The sequence below is a fragment of the Fundulus heteroclitus genome, chromosome 1, assembly GCF_011125445.2.
Source record: "Fundulus heteroclitus isolate FHET01 chromosome 1, MU-UCD_Fhet_4.1, whole genome shotgun sequence".
NCBI classification, from domain to species: Eukaryota; Metazoa; Chordata; class Actinopteri; order Cyprinodontiformes; family Fundulidae; genus Fundulus; species Fundulus heteroclitus.
Window position 1 is genome coordinate 12,459,383 of NC_046361.1, and position 21,243 is coordinate 12,480,625.

The 21,243-nt window shown below is 41.2% G+C and overlaps 1 protein-coding gene across 1 annotated transcript; it reads left to right on the forward strand.

Annotated features, from left to right (window-relative positions):
* Positions 1 to 953: 953 nt before the first annotated feature.
* On the forward strand, positions 954 to 20,979 carry arih2 (ariadne homolog 2 (Drosophila)). The gene is made up of 15 exons (XM_036135177.1): positions 954 to 1,095; positions 5,304 to 5,849; positions 8,246 to 8,313; positions 8,713 to 8,785; positions 11,353 to 11,494; positions 12,996 to 13,117; positions 14,331 to 14,440; positions 14,591 to 14,708; positions 14,886 to 14,936; positions 15,099 to 15,120; positions 15,243 to 15,394; positions 15,696 to 15,839; positions 16,501 to 16,566; positions 18,041 to 18,166; positions 19,371 to 20,979. The coding sequence occupies exons 2-15, from the start codon at positions 5,583 to 5,585 to the stop codon at positions 19,440 to 19,442; spliced, it is 1,533 nt and encodes a 510-aa protein (XP_035991070.1). The 5' UTR covers positions 954 to 1,095; positions 5,304 to 5,582; the 3' UTR covers positions 19,443 to 20,979.
* Positions 20,980 to 21,243: the final 264 nt, after the last annotated feature.

Genomic DNA, 21,243 nt, shown 5'->3' on the forward strand with positions numbered 1-21,243 from the left:
CTCTCTTTGCACCTGGAAACTCCATTCAGAATCAAAATAAGGATCAGAGATACTTTAATAATCCCAGAGGGAAATTAATTTCGTTACACGCTACAGATATGCAGATATACAAACATATAGCACAACAGCAAATCCCCATACATGTCTTTAAGTGAAGGTGTGTGAGTAAATTACTTATTTTGGTCAACGCAGATTTAAAGAATTACATGTATGATCGATTATTTTTTTTATTTACTTATCATTAATTTCACAGTTAATTTATGTAATTACTGTCCCTTACAAGGGTGTCAGCGGGAGGGGCTAACACTGCTATAGTAATTGGTATTAAGCAGAGTTGGTGTGCAGATTAATTTGTCAAGTTTCAAGTTATAGGAAGACAAAGTGGCAGTTTCAACCATTTTATAGTGCACTATATCACACAACCCATGAGGTATTTATAGGTGATATCGAAATATTTATTTTAATAATAATAATAATAATAATAATAATAATAATAATTATTATTATTATTATTATTATTATTATTATTATCATTATTATTATTATTTCAATAATTACGTATTTTATCATGTCTCAGCATGGACTACGGACTGTGGCTCTTTTGACTCTTGACATAGTGCAAATAAAAGCTTACTGATAACTTGATAATTTTGAACGAGCCCTTTTCCCCTTATTGAGTTTTACTCAGAGTCGGGAATGATATCTTTTATTGTTCTTATGCAATTTCTCTTCGTTTGTTTTTCTCACTTATTATCTGACTATGTTTTATTGCTTTTATCTCAATTCAGATCGCTAAATACTGAAATAATTTACTTCCACTGCAGCTCAGAGATGAGGGCTTAAATCTTTGACTGAATTGTTTTTTATTCTGGGTGATAACAACATACTAACGAGCGCCTGAAGCTGCAGCCAGAGAGGAGATCCTGCAGAGGAGGGGGTTGGAAGGCGGAAGTGACGTCGCTGATAAGCACCTCCGTAACCATCCACCTTCCGCCTTGCAGCCAAGCCAAGGAGTGAAAATCGCTCTCCGGGTTTCCTCCACGCACAGCCCGGTGTCCGCCGCTGCAGCAGGTCCAGCCCGCCCTGCTCTCAGAGGTAACTATCGCCCGCTTTGTGCTCCGGAAGCGGACGCAGCAGCTCGTTTAAAGGGACGCCATTCCTCCGGAGCTGCACCGGGCCTTGTTTACATCTCAGTCCCCGGAGTAGAGTAGGCGAGAGGCGGAGGATGAGGAGGAGGAGGAGGGGGGGCTACTTCTTGATGTTGCTCTTTTTTTTTTTTTTTTTTTGTCGCGTAAGCATGAGTTAAATTTAGAAAACTCCCTCTTATTGCTCTCACTGGGGTAGCTCGTCGTGTTTAGCGTTTTTTTTGTTTTTTTTTTTTCACATCGCTGGGTCAGCTGCTGAGCAGAGAGCCGGAGCACGCTAGCCTGGAAGCTAACCCTGCTAGCTACACAGCCAGCCCGGTCTGGGGCTTTAACTGCGGCTCGTTCAGCGTCCGCGTCTTCGCTTAACCAAGCCGTCCGTCACGCGTTCGCGTCCCGTCCCGACCACGTCAGGCGAGCCCGGCGGAGCCTGTTACCTAACCTGTGCGGAGTCGCAGTGTCACATTAGCCTAGCGGGATGTGTGTCACCCACTTCTGCTGACTATTTATAACCCGGATCGGCCGGAATGCGAACACTGGTGCGTGGCTGGGCTGGCATCTGGACACGCTGGCTGGTCCCCACACCCCCCCGTGTTGTCTTTCCATGTTGATATCTGCCAAGTCATGTCTGAAGTCTCTTTCCAGTTGACCTCGTTATTTATTTTTTAAACTGTACTGAATAATAATCTCATGTCGGATCCAGCCAGGCCAAAAATCTAATTTAAAATATGGGGGGAATCTCTCTGAGAGACTGAAAACATGAACACTGGATGATTTATAGCGTTTTAGTGAATCGTATAATTTATGCAGATGATCTTATGTTGTTTTTTTTAGTCCATACTGTATATGTTGCAGAGCGCGGGTCACCCAATAGGGGGCCCGCGGGCACCAGGTAGCCCACACGCAAAGACATTATGGCCCCCAAGGACCACACTTGGCGCCCACAAAACCTGCTCTAAAAATAGCCACAACCCACAAATGAGCTGCATCTAAAGTTTTATTTCATCATGTTGCCCTTTTTTTCTTTTTAATCACACTTGCATTTATATATATGTGTGTATATATATTTAAAAATGACAATATCTTTAAAAAAAAGCAATAAAATGTTTAGTTTGCATGAAGTTAACTCTTAGTTCAAAGATCAGTACTGGTAGCCCTTCATATGACCCAATACCAGTGAAGTAGCTCTGTTTCAAACTGGTTGGTGTTCCATGGTGTAGAGCGTGATAACAAATGCAATGCCTGTCAGAATGCTGTTTATAATCTGTGGAGCCAGAATGGATAAGTATTTAAAATTTTGGCAATTCAAACTGTCGGATAACATAGTTGATATCAGTCAAAAAGAAACAAATATCCTGGCAGATGATGATATTAGGCAGTGTCGTATTTTTCACTATCAGACAAATGTTCTGCCACATAAATTAAATTTGTACTCAGAGTAGGTAGAAATCTCTCTTTTTTTTTTTTTTTTTTTTTTTTTAGGGCATATTGCACGTTGTACTGAACACTTGTGTTCAGACTGTAAAAAGCCTGAAAAGACTTTGAGATTAGTTCTGAAAAGACCAAGATGGCGTACAGCGAGTGAGATCTCTCAGCTGCGATATACTTCACCGTCTTGAGAAAATCAAATGGTTGCGTTTCCTACATCCTTTTTCTTCTTCTTCTTTTGTGTTTTGTTGTAAAACCAGAATTATTCAAAGCTGCCCTACCAAAACGAGCTGCTAGCCCGCACGCCTCTGGTGATGTCTCATAGGACAACTGCTCCCTTCAAGCGTGTTTTAACAAGCGCTTGCAGTTGTAAACCTTTTTTTTTTTTTTTCTTTCCATAATCAAATTGTGCCCTTTTTATAGAGTGTAAAGTGTTACTGCTGTTTCTGTTGCAAGAATAGACTCGACAAGAATCTCTATTTAGTTTAGTATAATCTAGTCTGGGCTGATCACAGAATTTCGGACTGTACCCAGATCCACGGTGTGCCGTGTCTTAGAAGAGACCAAAAGAGTCCAGTTGTTAGTTTGGTGCAGACGAAGTGTCACCAGGGTCCACCTAGTCCTGTTGTGACCTGTAGCGTTTGAAATTAGGCCATTTAGTCATCATGTATTCTCCTTTTTTTCTTTTTTTTTTTTTTAAGAGTTTGTCATCGGGAGGCTCTGTACTGGTGATAACTCAAACTTATAAAGTAGTAATTATAATTAAGACCCATTCTAGCTCCTTTATATGGATGGTATTTACTGACAGATCAGCTGTTTAGGAGACAAAGACGATGATTCTAGGTCACCTGGGATTTTGGAGAAAAACTGGTTTATGATGGCCGTTTGTCACGCAGGTTAGGACTACCATTGTGTACCGTGACTCGTTCAGAAAGATCAAATGTCAAGTGCGACAATAAGCTTTTTCTTTGAGATTTCTTATCTTGTCCACGGTGGCATTTCCTCTGCGTCTGCGGAGCACCGTGTTCCTCTTTGTCCAGATTATCAACAATTATGAACTCCTCACAAGCGGTTAATGCTTTAGCCCCCTGTTGGTGTTTGGTGCCTGTTTTTTCTGAGCGAGTTTTGGTTTAGACTTTTAAGTTTTTGGCTGGTTAAGGAACTGTCGGCACGTATTGTTCGTATAAGTCCTGTGCAGTTCTGTTAATAAAAAAAAAAAACAGTATTTGCTGCCTTTTTTTTTTTTTTTTTTTTTTTCTCGTTTCTGCTTTTTTTTCTTTGCCTTGCGTAAATATTTCAGAGCTAAGGCAAATTTCAATATCAGACAAAGATAAGCAGAGTAAAGACAGAGTTTTTCACATAAGGAGTCCATTTATTAAAAGCCATTTAAAACACTAAATCCTGCATAGAGGAAACGTTTTCCTCTAAACCTGATTACTGGTTGTGTCGCCGTTGTTGGTAACAACAGTTTGCATTAAGTAGCAATCTGTCTCTTTAATCGTCCCCTTGTCGTATCATGATTTAGCTGCGATTAACCACTTTTTTTAAATTTCAATAGCCATGCTATCCACTGTTAGAGCCATACATGAGTTGAATAGAGAAAGACTGAGTTAATAAAATAGGTGGGGTGAAAAATGTTTGTCCCTGACATTAAGTCTCCCCCTTGGTTGGTTGCAGCCCAACATTAAGCTGTGATTTACAGTCTGATCTGTGGTGTTGGTTGCAGGTCTGCAGCTCTGATGACAGAAAACCTGCTGCAGACGCTGGGAACGTCCACAACACGTTTTCCACCAGTGAAGGCTTTGAAATGGTTCTTGGAGACAAAACCAAAAGCCAAACACAATATGACCCGATGACATTCAAGAACATGGCTGTCAGTCTGGAGAAAGCCATTTCTGTTGCTTTTCTAAAAGTGAAGCTTTTTGAAGGTGTGCATCGTTTTACGTCTGGAATCAAACTAATGCAGAGTTTCTGAACAGAAGGGGTTAAGGTTTCATATGATGGCGGTAACGTCACGGTCTGGGTCTGTTTTGGTGCCTCAGGACCAGGACGGCGTGCTGAAGGAGAATGTCTGGTTTATGCCGTGTTAAAATGAGCTGAGGCACAGCAGCAGGTCCACCTGCCAGCGGCTCGAACACAAGTCCAGGTTTTCGAGCATCCTAGTCAGTCTGATGATAAAATATATTTGATCTAAAAGATGCGAGTGCGACAGAAAAGCAAAAACTGAAGAAATCTGGAGAGACGAATCATTTTATTTATTTATTTTTTATACCGCCGCCCGTTAGATCATCAAGCACTGTTTGAGGAAACCAGACTAAAATTGATTTGCTTCGCCACATAGTCCTGTGTAAAGTGTGTAGTTTTTCGGCTTATAGTACCAATACGCCACTCTGTATGTATTTGAAAAATCAGCTTTGATTTGGCTCATTGTTCAAAACAAGATCTAGACTTTTTTTTTTTTTTTTTTTTAGCAGTACAGAAACTATAAAACACGATGTCCATTTAAGTTTAAAACCACTTTTAACTCGCAGGAATAGCACAATATTCCTGAACTTTGTCGGCTCGCGGGCCGTGTCTAACTAATGCGTAACAAGCTTTTTGGTAATGGGTTTCATGGTGAACTCGGTGACCAATAATCAGAAGGGACTGGTTACCATTGCGTAATTTTTTAAATTCTTTTCTTTAACTCGTTTTACTCCTCCTTGTCTAACTGTTCCTCTCCTTTCTCCCCAGATTGGGCCGGAACCCGTTTTCCAGATGAGCGACGGCGAGTGCGACTTCTTCTGCTTCTTCCGCTGCTGCTGAGCGCGCTCCGTTGCGCCTCAGTCAGACGGGAAGGAGGGGGCGGGGGGGGTGTGTCTCCACGCCGACGCGAAGTGGAAAAGAAGACGGGAAGTGAAGAGGAGGTGGGGGCGGGGCTTCAGCGGAACCCACTCGGCTATAAGTGGACCTCTTCTGTCCGACAGGTAGGCGGCTGGTCTACCTGTGCGGGTGGTTGGCACCGTCGACCGGATGTCTGTGGACATGAACAGCCAGGCGTCGGACAGCAACGAGGAAGACTTTGGGGTGAACTCCGAGGAAGAGGAGGATGAAGACGACGGAGGGGAGGAGGAGGACCCGGAGGATATGGACAACTATTACGAGGGGGTGGCGGGTGACGTCGAGCAGCAGAGCGCCGACTACTTCGACCCAGAGGAGTACCACTTCACCTGCCTGACGTACAAAGAGAGCCAGAGAGCGTTGATGGAGGAGGTGAACCGCGTGGCTGATGATCTGAAGGTGAGTTTACGCTGTAAACAAACTAAATCGCTGTAGGAAGATGAACCGTTCTCTCTAGGAGCAGCATAAAAGTAGACTTCTGACATAAAAACACCTTTGAAAGTATGGATTTCTGGCATCTGTGAGCGTTTGTTGGCTATTTGTAGTGGTAGAGGTGACATCACACCTTTGGAGGGGGGGTTATCTTTATACATACAGATGGGTAATTACGGATATTGTAAGTCGCATCAGTCCAGTTTTAAATAAAGCACTGCAATAACAGAACTAAAATAAGTTAAACTTTTCTTTAAATTAGTGTATTTTTACTTTATTTGAGCGGGTAAGTAAGATAATCTGCCAATGGAATAAGATTTTCGCACTTAAAATAGGAAGAACTCATCTCCATCAACTTATTTCAAGTGCATTATATCTAATTTTCTTATTCTAGGGATAAAATTACTCTTTCCATTGGCAAATAATCTTATTTACCTGCTCAAATCAAGGACAAATACAGTCATTTCAAGAAAAAGTTTACTTATTTTTAGTTCTGTTTTTGCAGTGAGGGAGAAGCAGAAGTTAGTCCCTTTCTGTGAAGGGCTTTCTTACTAGCTATCAACACAAACAAACAGCAAATACTTTTACTACTCGCCCTCCAGGGTTGAGGGCATGAAACCCAAACGTTAGCGGGGTAGTTACTTTTAAACATTCTTTCTAATATCTTGTATGCGGCTGTCCAGAATTGGTGGATCCACGAGCAAGACCAGAAAACATGGAGGTGATTGGCCTTTTCTTCACACCGGGCTTTAAAAGGAGAATTCATTAGAGTTGACATTTGAAGGGGTCTTCGGCGTCGATCTTAAACCTGAAACTTCCTCAAAGCTGCTAACGTTTTCAGATCCAGATAGCACTGCAGGGTTGGAGGCTCATAAAGTTGTCGCGCTGCACTGAGCCTTCCTGTTCACTACTTGAGGCGTTGCTCTCTTAGCCTGGATGAACCTCAGACAAGTCTCAACATGTCCTAGAAGCTAGCTTCCTTTTTAAATGGCGTCTGACGTCTAGAGGAGAAATACTCCCATTGTCCTCTTATGGGGAAAATCGGGTGTGACGGTGGCAAGAACTCACATGATGAAGAAATTTCGATTTTTGTCACTAAACTGCCACTGTAACTGTATTTATATTTTTTGGCAGTTATTGATGCTCTCAAGAAAAAAGTAAAAATAAAAATCCTGAGAGTCAGTTTTTCTGGTGTTTTCAGACTTGCTAATTGAAATTAAACCCAAATTCTTTGAAGAAATGCTTCACAATAACGATAAAATGATACGGCAAAGGCCCGGCCCTAATTGATAATCCGGTATATTAAGGAAAAAAATTCAGGATTCATGTTAAATAGAGGAAAGACAGCGGCTGATTTTAATACGTCTCACTGCTGCCTAAGACTGTCTAACCTTGAGTCTTTCCCCCTCAGTTACAGCATCGACACAACGTGTTGAAGTTTGGGGAATTTATCGACTCGTGTTTGTTCAACATAGCAGAGCTTTGTTCTGTTTTGCCGGCTGTTTATCTCTCTGTGGTGTGTTTAGGTGCAGCTCATTTCTAAAGGAGTGTAAAGAACGGCTTCAGACATGAGGGTGTAGAATAGGTTGATATTTTAATTTTGTTCTTCAGTAGGGAAAATTTATTCTGATTTCCATTTTTTTATGGACTATTTGAAGGAATAATTGACTTGGAGCTGTGATATTGTTGTGTTAGCGTAGCAATAATGAGATGTGCTGTGACTAACCAAAGGTTTCCACACTGTCCCGGCCTCTCCCCTCGAGCATCTCAGTCACTAAGTCGCCGTCAAGCGGACGCATCGAGGAGATTTTAGTTTATCCAACGCCGGCCCGGATTGCAGTGCCCATGGCAATTACATTACACTGCCAAACATAATATCTATGGTGCAATTCTAAATACTATGGTAATTAACTTAACTTAAATTGATCCAAATCAGACAGTTTTCTCCTGATTGGTTCAGATCAGGAATCAGGTCAGATGATACATATAATTATTTGTTGTTTTTGTGATCTGAACATTTAAATGCATTATAACTTAGAACAACAACTCTACTCAGCACATAAATGTATCATTGAACAGCCTGTTCTGTGACGCACTCCATTTGAATTTAGTAAAAAATCAGGTACTAAAGACCCTACGATGCAAAAACAGGCATAATCCTGTAAGGCCTTCATTTGTTTCACTTTAAACTCCTCCCGCTTTTAAGGAAGCTGTAGAATTTCCCTTTTCTTCACTCGTCAATATATATGTCGCTTTTATTTTTGTCATTTTATACGGATTAGTGAAAAGCAGAATCTTGTTGCTTTAAATCAAAATGATGTTTAAACCATGTTTTGTGTTTGTTTTCTCTTTCTTTCTTGCAGGTTTCACCATCAGTAGCAAAACTGATTCTGGTGCATTTTCACTGGCAGGTTTCACAAATAGTGGAAAAGTATGTTTCTACTTCTTTGTCACGCTTTATTGTTTTTATTAGCTCGTCGTTGCTAACTGGCTCGTCTTTCTCTGCCATGACATTTTCCTGTACCTCCTTTTTAGTTTTTTAGTTTCTTCTTATATGGTCTGATTTCCCTCTGATTATTATTGTTTTCTAATAAGGCCTTGATGTTACATTAAATTTCATTATCTGCATTAAAAAAGGTTGTTTTAAATGCAAGGCTCTACACTGGCATAAACTTTTGTTTAGTAGTGCTGCTGCTTCTCATAGACTTATTCTCTAATGTTGTGCTGTTACATAAACTAAGCAGCAAGAAGCGATCTATGCTCCATTTAATTAATGTTTTGCCTCTTTTGAATTTCCCCTTCAACCTTTCTCTGCCCGTTTTTTACACAGATGGAAGTCCAGCGCTTCACAGCTTTTGTCAGAAGCTCTGGTCCAGCCCAGCAGCTCGTGCAGATTAGCCACTGTGAGTATGACTCTTAGCCAGTGGATCACTGTCACATTCCTCCGTTAAATGCTCAAATTTGTGGTTGAAATAACAGCCGAGAAATGTGCTTCTACTTAGATTATAGTGGAGTTAATTTGTAGGAAAGCAGAGCTTCCTTTTTAAATAGGTTCTTATATCTCTGTGCTTCCCCCAACCAAATTTTAAACGGCTCACTGATTCTGAAAATCCATAACTTCCTAAGAAGATTTTTCTTCCTACAGTAACAGCTTTAAGACCTGGAAGCTCGTGTACTACCACTATTACGCCTGCTCATAATAATAATAATAATAATAATAATAATAATAATAATAATAATAATAATAATAATAATAATAATAATAATAATAATAATAATAATAATAATAATAATAATAATATGTCAAGACACGTCTGGTTTGTTGGGGCTGTGAATGAGCAACATGTTGAACAGATAATAGGTCAGAGCGATTGATTTGGCATTTGTGAAATAATTACAGAAATGTAAGATACTGTATCAAGAATCTTTATAATCACCATGTTAGTGAATTTGTTTGGGACAGACACTGTTGTGGATCAATGGGTAGAACATTCGCCTTGCACATGTAAGGTTGTGGGTTAGATTCCAGCTTTCCCCTGTCATGTTTTTAAGTGGCAAGGCCCTTAACCCCAAGTTGCCTATCGATGTGCAATTGGGTGAATGTGGCTATAGTAAAGCACTTTGAGCAGTCAGTATGACTGGAAAAGCGCTGTACATGTTCAGCCCTTAGATAACATATAATCTATGGCAACACCTTTCCAAGGAGCTTAAAGTTTGTAAATAACCTTTTTAGGCTCTGGTAAGACTCTTATCAGAGTCCAAAAAGTCTGATAGCGGTCCCTTTGCGAACGATATAAATTGTTGTTGCATGAATTAATCACTCAAACGCTCCATCTATGAATCAACATTTTCCAAAACTGTACAATCTGCATGGATGGATGTCCAGCCAGACATTCCCTGAGAAACTAGTGAGCAAATAGGTATTACCAGTAGTGTGTTTGTACCATGTAACAGACCACAACTCTTTCAGCAGGGGCCGACAGCCCTTGCTGCTTTTGGAAAGAAGCTGCTGTCTGGTAGTTTGTGATTTAATGTTTCTGAAGCGTTTACCTGATGGAAGTGGGTCAAACAGTGCATCGCCTGGGTGGGTGGGATCTGTGGCAGTGTGACTGGCCCTTTTCTGGACTTCTGCAGCATAAATGTCCAGAACTTGTAGACGACGTCCCACAGTCCTCTGTGCTGTCCTCACCACCTGTGCTAAATCTTTCTCCTTCTACACTGTGCAGCTCCCATACCCCACTGTTACGCTGAGACACAAAATGCTTTCTATTGTAGCTTTGTAAAAGTTTTTTAACAACTTAGTGGAAGGTCCAGTCCATTTCAGTTTCCTGAGGAAGAAGAGCCGTTGCTGGGCCTTCTTCACTATGTGGGGGTGTTGACAGGAGAGGTTAGAGGAGATGTGAATGCCAGGAAATCTATGCTGTCCACACGCTCCACCACCTCCCCCTGTATATAGAGAGGGGAGTGTTCAGTCCTCCTCGACCTACTGTGGTCAGGGCTGGGTGTTGTTAGAAACCTCACGATTCAATTTGATTATTTGAGTTGCGATTCGATGCAATACAGATTTAAAGGCTTTGATTTTCATTTAGTAAAAAGTAGTAAGACAAAAACAATTTAAGTTCCTGTTAAGATTTTGTAAATATTTACTTCAAATCCATATAAACATGAGTGTGACCTCACATTTCTGAGCAAATAAACATTACAATTGGCACATTATCAAGAACTACTTTGCACAATGTGCATAAAAGAATCAACAATATATATAAACAATACATAAACGATACATAAACAACACAAAATAAAGTGCATGTAAAGTAAACGTAAGGATTGCTTATCTCCTGGAATTTATGTTATAAATAATATGCACTTTAATAATGCATTTTTGCGTATTAGTGCAGACTTTAACACCAATCACAGATTTGTATACACTGAACTAGTTTAGTGTATGTAAACATTCTTACTGATTGAAACTTATACAGTGTCGGCACAGCGACTCCTGTCATGCATTGGTATTGCGTAGCATGGTTCGAGTGTCTAACATATTCTTCAAACCCTGATTTTTCAACACCACTGTACGCTTGTAGGTCCTTGCAAATGAACACGGTCACAGACTTTGTGATTCTCTGTGCGCAGGTAGAGCTGCTTGCCATGACTGATGTTTTGCCATCTGCTTTGGCCTCTGTACTAAGGTGCTTACCATGGTTATGAAACGCACAGCGCCCCCGCAGGTCAGGAGGTGAATCCATTCAGAGGAGCTCCTAAATCGATTATGAATTGGGAGTGGAATTATTGCGATGCATCGATATGTCGTTTATTTTACCCACCCTAGCTCCTCGGTGTTGCTGGTGTTCAGGATGAGGTTATTCCTGGAGCATCACTGTGTCGGGTTACGGACCTCCTCTCTGTAGTTGGTCTCATTAGGAGAGTGCCACTCTAACTAATGTGTCCGCTGTTGTTCTGTGTGTTTCAGGCCCCTCAGTCCCTCCAGTGTGGCGTGTGTCTACAGATCGTACGGCGGGACTCCCTGCTGGCACTGCCCTGTCAGCACTCCTTCTGCAAAGCATGCTGGGAGCAGCACTGCACCGTCCTAGTCAAAGACGGCATGGGAGTGGGTGAGGGCTGTGCTCCGGTTATGTCGTCCTATCTGCTGTCGTTGCAGCGGCTGAGTCATTATGTCTGCGTTTTGGGTTATAGAGGTTAGGTTCCTCAGAGGGTTTTACTTTGAATTCTGTCCAGCAGCAGGGTTTTACAAAAGCTGTGCACGTCCTAGATGTGGCTGCACGGTTTCCTATTCGTTAGCAGGGGTTTTCAGATGTGTAAAGTCAAAGTATCTTAGAAAGATTTTGAGCTTTTTTGAGAAGATTTGATGAGAGCCTTGTGGATTTAACTTTACAAGGCAAGCGTGCTTGTGTCAGCAGCAAAGCAGATGAGCGTGTAGGCGTGCAGATGGGTTGGTTTATAGTTGTGCAATGTTCTGTTTCTTAAAAAAAAAAGCATATGCAGTCTAACTAGAGTTGCATTCATGAAGTTGGGACTCTTGTTCTGTTCCTGAGCCTGTTTGTATTATAAATACCCCCCTGCTCCTTCTTAATGGCCTCTCTGATAAATTTAGTCCTCATAGCGTGACTCAGTCAGATGATTATCTGACCTCTAACCTCAGTCCAGTAGAAACCAGATTGTTTTCAAACCAAACACAACAGCAGGAATTTTTTTTTCTCCTAAGTTTCTAATCCGTTTCACTTGGTGAATCATAAAAATCAAGCCCATTAAGTCGCAGCTTTTGCCACTCGGTGCTCCCTGTAGTTAGGATTCACATTTCTTTTTATCTTAGAGCTGATTTCGTCTGCATTTGCGTACGCAGGAAGTTCCGTTAACCTTGAACTTCTTCAAATTTTTATCAGATTACAGCCAGAAACGTCTAACATATTTTATTGGCATTTCATGTGACAGAGCAACAGAAAGTAGCATGTAACCACAAAGGAAAAATTAGACGGATATCTGGCAAGCCTGGCATGCTTTTGTATTTAGTCCCGATCTAATGGTTTCTAGAAGCACATTTCGTTGCAATTACTGCTGCAAGTTAAATTGAGTTTGTCTTCCAAAACGTTTTACATCTGAATTTTGATCATTTATTTTTATATCTCAAGCACAGTCCGATTGGTTTGAAAGCATTTGTGTGTCTTGCAACAGCTTTTCGGTTGCTATCAGGCCTGGACTTTGACTGGGCCGTGCTGACACAATGCTTTGATCTGAACAGTCTCGTTCCTTGGTTTGAAGAATGTCTCCTTTCCCTTCTGCTTCACAATTATGCACCACTTAGTGTTGGTCCAGCACTTAAAATCTTCATAAAATACTAATTGCGGGGCCCCTCCCACTGTTTTAAGTGGGAGGGGCCCTCTAAAGGTGACCCTTCATGGAAGCTGGTTCAGCCTGCATCCCCCCGGCCTTATCAGCATCCGAGGAGCTGAGAAACTGCTGGTATCAATATGTTATTGCTTCAACCTCCAGTTGTGTTTTAAACTGTGAGGAAAGGAATCCACCCCTCCTAGTTTTTTTTCTTTTTTTTCTTTTTTTCCCCTCGACTCGTTGAATAATAAAAGTTTGTGGTTTCAGGTATCTCCTGTATGGCTCAGGACTGTTCCCTGCGGATGCCAGAAGACTTTGTCCTCCCGCTGCTGCCAGGAGAGGAGCTGAAGGACAAATACAGACGCTACCTCTTCAGAGACTACGTTGAGGTGTGCGACGGCCTGTCTGCGTGCCGTATCTGCTCGCTCCACGCTCCGTCAAAGTCAGGATAGCCACAGATACGAGTCGCGTTTTATTCAGTCTGTATAAACATTTACCCAGACGAGGACATCTCAGACGGGATGTTTGTCCTGAACTGAGCGGGTCGCTCCATCTGTAATCTGTTACTGTCAGTTTTATCCCAACGACAAAGATTTCTTGCATTGCTACCAACAATTAGATTAACGTTACGTCTAAATATTAAGCACATCCTTCCAGACATGAACCACAAAACTAGATGGATTTATCAAAACCCGTTCAAAGGGGCCTAGTCACATATTTTGACTATAAAAAGAAAACCCAAAAAGCAAGATGGCATCAACTGAGAGCTACTGTAAGAGCCAGCAGACCGTCCTGCAGTGCCTATATAAGTGACTATATAATAGAAATATTATATGCTCTATAAGTTTGAGCCGCTGGCTCAGAGATGCCTGAAGTTGGTGCTGCCGATACAGTGGAGGACAGAATGGGTGCAGTTTCTGAGTGATAAAGTGATGTTAGCAGCACCATTGGTGAAACGGGCTAACATTCAAAGAAGTAGCAAACGCTAAACTCCATCCACGACTTATGAAAGCATTTACCGTTTGAACCAATAGAAAGATTCAACTGCAGTTCCCACTGTTCAACCATAAGAGGGCAGCGTTAAGACCCGTTTAAGACAAATGTTGCAGAATTATTAAAAGTTCACATGAAAATTTAAAAAATTACACAGTAACATTAAAGAAGCACTCTCAGGCCCATTTTGCACAATTTGTCTGCAAAAAGTGGATTTTTTGTGACTTAACCTTAACCTCTTAGTTTTCGCGCCTCCCCTGGTATTTCTGACTCGCTCGGCTCCGATGCTGCTCCTTGTTTACTCATAGCGGTCATGAGCAATGTTGAATATCCGGTCATGTAGTCTTGTTACTGTAAATCTACACAAAAGTGCTTTGTTTACTAACAATAGAGCAAAAACAAAGAGTAAAACACAGAAATAAGCCAACAGAGCGCAATATTTAATCGGAAAACCTTTGTATGCAACCAGAGTGAGCTGCTGGCGTATAAATCCGTAGTCGTGGCACAATGCTAGGCTCATTTTAAATAAAAATTAAAAAACAGGATTGCTTTCCTGTTACTAGCATACGTTCCTCGTGTATTTATTTTTTCTTTTGTTCTTTCCCCCAGAGTCACTTCCAGCTGCAGTTGTGTCCCGGTGCCGACTGCCCCATCGTCATCAAGGTGCAGGAGCCCAGGGCGCGCAGGGTGCAGTGCAGCCGCTGCCATGAAGTCTTCTGGTACGACACGCCGTCTCCTCAAAGCTGGGATGCGACTGAGGATGTCGATGGAGAATCCTCCAATTTAAAATCCGGCCGCCTGTCGTTTGGTCACAAGTTTTTAGAATGTCGGCTAAAGTGGTTCTTTCTGTGTTTTTCTGTTCCTTCCAGTTTCAAATGCCGGCAGATGTACCACGCACCTACAGACTGCGCCACGATTCGTAAATGGCTGACTAAATGCGCAGATGACTCAGAGACTGCAAACTACATCAGCGCACACACTAAAGATGTACGGTCGCCGCCCACCAACCCACTTTTAATTCTAATGTGCTGCGGATAACGTTCGGCACACTCTTATGTTTTCAACACCAAGTAATGGAGAGCTGATGCGCTTCTCTGTAGTTTGATCAGAACTGGGATCATCGGACCAGGTTTGAGATAAAGATCTGTTTTGTTTTTCTTCTAGTGTCCAAAGTGCAATATCTGCATTGAAAAGAACGGCGGGTGCAATCACATGGTGAGTAAGAACTGAGGATAACTCAGGAAACGCTGCTGAGGATGTCCTCAGCCTGTCGCTGCACTCCTAAACTTTAACAGCTGTCTGCATCTTAAACCTGTCTGGTCTTAACTCTGTTGGCGTTTTATTCACACGGATTTCTCCTCCTCTTGTTTGTTTCAGCAATGTTCCAAGTGCAAACACGGTAGGTTTCTGCTTCTCAAACGTTTACAGCATCTATGAGAAGCCACAAGTCTTCATGCATCCCACATAAAGCGCTCACTTTAAATGAAGAGTCTGCTAAGGCTTTTTTTTTTTTCTGCTCAGACTTCTGCTGGATGTGTCTTGGAGACTGGAAGACTCATGGCAGTGAATACTATGAGTGCAGCCGTTACAAAGAAAACCCAGACATAGTCAACCAGAGCCAGCAAGCTCAGGCCAGAGAGGCCCTCAAGAAATACCTCTTCTATTTTGAGAGGGTAAGGTGCCGTCTTTTGTTTTTCCTGTTAAAGGTAGCACTGTATAGCTACCTTTTTTTTAATTTGGAAAAAAAACAGACCGTCTCTTTAAAGGAGTAGATAAAGACATGGACTTAGGACTTACATCTGAAGTTAAATCCGTTTGGTTTTTACGTTTGATTTGGCCTCCAGAGTAAAATAAAGTCCGGGAGAAAAGCCCAATCTCCTGTTCAGTTTTTAGCCTTAGCTACAGTTAGGTTGTCTTGTTTTTATGCCTGTCTTTGTGTTCATTTGTTTTTTTTTTTGTTTCGTGCGTAATAAGTGGGAGAATCACAACAAGTCCCTGCAGTTAGAGGCTCAGACGTACCAGAGGATCCAGGAGAAAATCGAGGAGCGGGTAATGAACAATCTGGGAACTTGGATCGACTGGCAGTACCTGCATAACGCTGCAAAGCTGCTGGCCAAGGTACGGTGAATGCACGCCTACCTGCAGGTTTGAATGACGGCATGCTGGAAAAAAGGGCAAGTGGAAGAAAAGGGGAGGAAAAATATTAGCATTTCCAGACTTTATCCCTGATCCAATTGTCTAAAATAATTTATTCTGCCCTTTCTTCCTTCATCCTTCCTTATGTCCTTTTCTTCTTTCATTCCTTCCTTCCCTGTCTTTTCCCGTTCTCGTCGTCCTTTCTATCTATCTTTCCACCTTGGGTCCTTTTTTTCTTGCGTCCTCCCTTCATCGTGCAGGATTTTAATGAGCTTTTATTTTAAAAAATAATCTTAAATCAGAGCTGATCTGCCGTTAATGAGGACCTGACACCTTTGTTTGAATCCAACTCAGTTGCTTCAGTATATAAACTCCCACATGTAACACATGATTATAAAATGTTTCCGTTAGCAGCTCTCATTAATCAGCGGAGGCAAAGGTGTTAATCAGGCTGCTAAACGTTTTTCCTCCATTTGGTTTGATTTTCCTGACAGAAGATGGTTTTTTTAAGTTAAAATTATACACATCAAACCTTATGTCACTAAGCTGATTACTGTGAGCTCCTTTTGTGTCAAAATGTAATAAAATACTGTCGCCCCTCGTCTGTATGGCGTTTTTAAAGTGACTTTTCCTTGTTTTCCAGTGTCGCTACACGCTGCAGTACACCTACCCTTATGCCTATTACATGGAGTCTGGGCGCAAGAAGCTGGTGAGGAACACATTACTTTCCAGACAGTTTTTAGAGGTTTCACTGTTCAAATCATCTGGTTTTTAGAATAATTTAAATTGAGCCTTAAGCGCTCAAAAACACACGCTTCCATGTCACTATTCATGAAAGAGCAAGTCTAAATGGGAAGGTGTGTGAAAAATGAAATGCCACCCCAGATACTCTCGGATTAAATGAAACCCTAGAAATTTAAAAAGCTTTATTTTTATTCCATAACTTAATGCAAATTGTGATCCAAGTGTGCCTCTGTTTTACTTCTTACCCTCTAACCAACTGGTTTAGTTTCGACTCTCAATTCTTGAAGGTACATAGCCACGTTTACTTTTTTAAAAATGTACACGCCAGTAGCTCACTCTGGTTGCATACAAAATTTTTCTGAAAGATTATCACATCCTGCTGACATATTAGTTGTTTTGTTGTATTATGCTTTGTTTTTGCTCAGTTTGTTAGTAAATAAAGCATTTCGTACTTATTTATATTTATTTTAATGGAAGTGCGTACTGCGCATGCGCAGCAGGGGTTTAAAAAAAACAAAAAAAACAAAAACAAAAGGAAGCGGCTAATGGCCATTAGCATCTCCCAGCGAAACAATGAAGAAGGGTCCAAGATCCAGTGAAAAATAAACAAAACAATATGATTCCAAGAGTGAAAAGACTGGAATGTCACTGGGAATACAGTATAAATGTTGATGTTCACTGAAGCGGACGCTAAACCTGCTGAGCCTCAGATGTGGCCACAGAGTTGATTGATGTGAGTAAATGTTCTGATATGAGGCTCTTAAAGTTGCTGTAGATCGGTTCATTTAAATAATAACGGTTGGTGTTCAATCACGCCGAGCTGCTGCTTTGCTACCAGGCATTGCAGAGGGTCACGTTTGGTCCGGCATTATTTAATTTTTATTGATTGATTTATTAAGCAAACCGGCGTTAAGATAGATCTGCGCTAGATGTCACCACGTCTGTTGTATATCTATAATAGAATGGTAAATGGACTGAACCTATATAGCGCTTTTCCAGTCATACTGACCACTCAAAGTACAATAGAGCCACATTCAACCAATGGCTCTCAAACGCACACATTCATACACCGATACGCAGCTCGGTAGGCAACTTGGGGTTAAGTCCTTTGCCCAGGGGTACATCGACATGTGACAAGGGGAACCGAACCCACAACCTTCCGATTGCAAGACAACTAATCAAGCCCCTACAGTCGCCCCTGTATCTGGTCATCGCGCCTGGCGCTGGGTCTATTTTTATCCACAAAAAGCATCAAAACATTATCAGCATGGATGCTTGGTGTATATAATCTTGTTTTATCACGATCAAACGGTTTTTGATGTCTTTTTCTGAAGCATATAACGTGGCTTTATACCTTTTTTTTATTTTTATTTTTATTTTTTCTGTTGAAAAGGGATGCCTTCTTTCAGGCTGACGCATCGCTTTCTTTCCCTCTGCAGTTTGAATACCAGCAGGCCCAGCTGGAAGCAGAGATAGAAAACCTGTCGTGGAAGGTGGAGCGGGCCGACAGCTACGAGCGAGGAGTGGTCGGAGGAGAGGGCGAGCTCAGTGCCAGCGACAGAGGGGTAAGAGTGCAGCCATTGTTCCTAGACGAGAGAGCTATATCAGACCAAAGGCAACCACACATATGTTCAGATATTAGAAATCTACGTGTAGGTTACATCAGCTGTAGGAACCCTTGTACAATAATTTATTCTCCTTGAACATTTCCACATTTTAAAACATTGTAAAACACAAACTTTTATTGGGGTTTTATGTGACAAACAAGGAGAGACAGCATGGAGAGCAGAAGTAATCAGATGATTATGAGTGAAAATGAAATTTTATTTTTCTGACATCAACACATACTAACAAATTTACTTCCAGTCCCAATCAATTAGTACATAAATGTGAAGTGGAGGGAAAATGATACACGCTTTCGTTTATCGCTGTGTAATTTTCCAAGTTTCAAAAAGTATAGAAAAATGTTTGAGTTCTTCCATATAACCTAAGGGATAATATTCTGTATAGTGTTTTTTTTTATTTTTTTTATTAAAGCCATTAACATCATTCACAGTTGGGTGTTTTCCCCTGGATTTCATATAAATATTAAAAAAAATTTCAACAATGGCCATTTGCACAACATGAAGTCTCGTGTTTGAACACACGCCGGCCGCGATTTGTTCCTCAAATTGGCGGTCAATAAAATGTATTTATAAATGTAGTTGTTTGTACATTAATTCCAATGATTTCTAAATGATTTCTTATCCATAATACCCGATGGCCAGTCCAGCCCTGGACGTGTCAACATGGCCTCAGCAAACATGGAAGATGGGGCTCTGGTCAGGGAACAAGAAGGAACTTTTTGGCTCACATTCAGAATCATGTCTTAAATATAACATTACACATCACTCTGAACACACCATCCCTGTGGTGATACCTGGCAGTGGCTGTATCATGCTGTGGGAATGCATTCTTGAGATATTCCAGGCCTATTTTATGACCACAACCTACTTTAAACTTGTTTCCATTTTTATCCCCTACAATAAAAAAATAAAAAAGGACCTTTGACGGCTGTTTGTCGCCCAGATTTTATTTACAGGTAGAAGACTAAATAGAACTGCAAAAAAATCCCAATAAAACACCTTATTTTGTGGTTTTCATGTGATAAAACGACCGACGCTTATGGAAATCCGCAGCACGCCGGTCACTGAAGCATGCCGATCACAGGTGCATAGCTGTGGATGGAGGACGACTGTGTCGTTGAGCACGTCTCATTTGTCTTTGCAGGATCTGGAGAATCAGATGCACATTGCTGAGCAGAAGCGACGCACGCTGCTGAAGGATTTCCAAGACACCTGAAGCTCCAATCGCGACTGCAAAGCACCAGCATCCTCCCTCCTTTTTTTTTCTTCCTTGCCTCCTACCTTTGCTTCCTTCCAGGATCATCTGTTGTTGCAGTCATACTTGCCCTCCCTCACCCCCCCCTCGGCACCCTTACACCTCTTTTGCTCTGTCGTTCCCTCCTCTTACCACCGTAATGCTGCAGGGTCACAGAACATCACTATCGCGTCGCCGCCCTGTCTCATTTCATCCCCATCTGTTTGATATATTTGAGCAACATTTGTTGTGGTTACAATTGTTTCAACTCATCAGATCAGATCTTGGGGGGGTTCACGGTTTGAGGTTTTGTGTCTGAAACCCGGGTTAAAAATTGCTTTTGACATATGCAACTACAAGCAATGTGTTGCCTGCTGGAGATTAGGAATCTTCCTGGGTAGTTTTTTTCTCTATGATAGCAGGATTATTGTTTGAGCCGCCGGAGTAGAAGCTTGTGCTAATGTGTAGAGGAGGAATAGGTGGTAGAAGAATCACCTCTTTTTTTTTTTTTTTTTTTTTTTGCTTTAAGGCAGCAGTGCAAACAGTGATTTTGTGGTTTTTATATAAACCTGACTGATATATAAATATATACAGGCACTTGCTAGGTCTTGCACCCGTGTTGATAATTTGATCTGGGAATTTTTAAAAATGGAGTTTGTTCCATGTGCCGCATTAAATTCATGGAAGTGATTTAAATAATTCCTAAAGATGTATTTTCTGGTTTACATCAACTCATGCGGCCCTCAAGTGGTTTAAGCTGAAAACAGATGCTTCCTGTTTTTTGTTTTTTTTCTCCTTACAAACTGCTCTCAACGCCCTCCTCGACATGCCTAACTTCAAACCAAATCTAAAAGCAGTAATATTTACGTCCAAAAGAGTGGAGAAAAATGTCAGGATTTAGACGGCAGCTACTTTAAATCTTTTTTTTTTAATCACCGTTGTTTTCCTTCAGCTTTTACCGTAATTTGGTGTTAGACCGAGACGCAAGGAGATCAGACTACAGATTTGTCATTGTGATGCTGATTTTTATCACCTTGATATGTTGAGCAAATGTAGACTGAGACATGCCCTCCTTCCTCGGAGGTCCAGCATTACCTCCACCAATCAGACGACAGAGCTGGTTTGAGCGTTACCTCTTTCACATTCGTCATTCACGAGCGCTACAGCACCTCCCACCAACACTCAGATGGCGAGCACACGCCAACGCTCCCGTGCGCAAACACTCCACGAAATAAATATTTGCTCTTTATTTGCCCCCCCCCCTCCTCTCCTCTCCCATTTCATGCTCTCTCTTCTTACTTTTACCGTCATCCCAGCGTTTCGTTTTTTGCTGTTCTTCTTCTGTTTTCCTTCAGCTCATGTTGCTCACCTCTGAAAAAATGGCTGTTGATAGTTAGATCATCTAAAAAAAAATTGAGAAAAAAAAGGAAAAAAAAATACAAAAAAAAAAACTTGCTGTAATTTTCAATGGTTGTACATTAATACAGAAATAGAGTTACTGAGAGTTTTTAAAACCGGACTAAGTCTCTTGTGTTTATTACACATACCAACACTGAAGAAACACGCAACACAAATTCATCTGTCAAAACATATTTCTCACATCTCAGAAAAAAAATTTAAAGTTTGAGAAAATCATTCACATATGAAATCTGATGGTAAACTAAAATTATATAAATTATTACACCCTCAAGTGGTTGCTTCAAAGCAGGGCTGTTAAACACCTTCTGTATAAAGCAGCTCCACAGGAGGGTTTAAACAACAATTTCAGAATAAACCCCCTGGA

Coding starts and splice junctions, on each gene's coding strand:
- arih2 (XM_036135177.1), top strand. CDS start 5,583: ATGTCTGTGGACATGAACAGCCAGGCGTCGGACAGCAACGAGGAAGAC. Junction 15,121..15,242: donor ATGTTCCAAGTGCAAACACG/GTAGGTTTCTGC, acceptor TTTTCTGCTCAG/ACTTCTGCTGGATGTGTCTT. Junction 15,395..15,695: donor ACCTCTTCTATTTTGAGAGG/GTAAGGTGCCGT, acceptor GTGCGTAATAAG/TGGGAGAATCACAACAAGTC.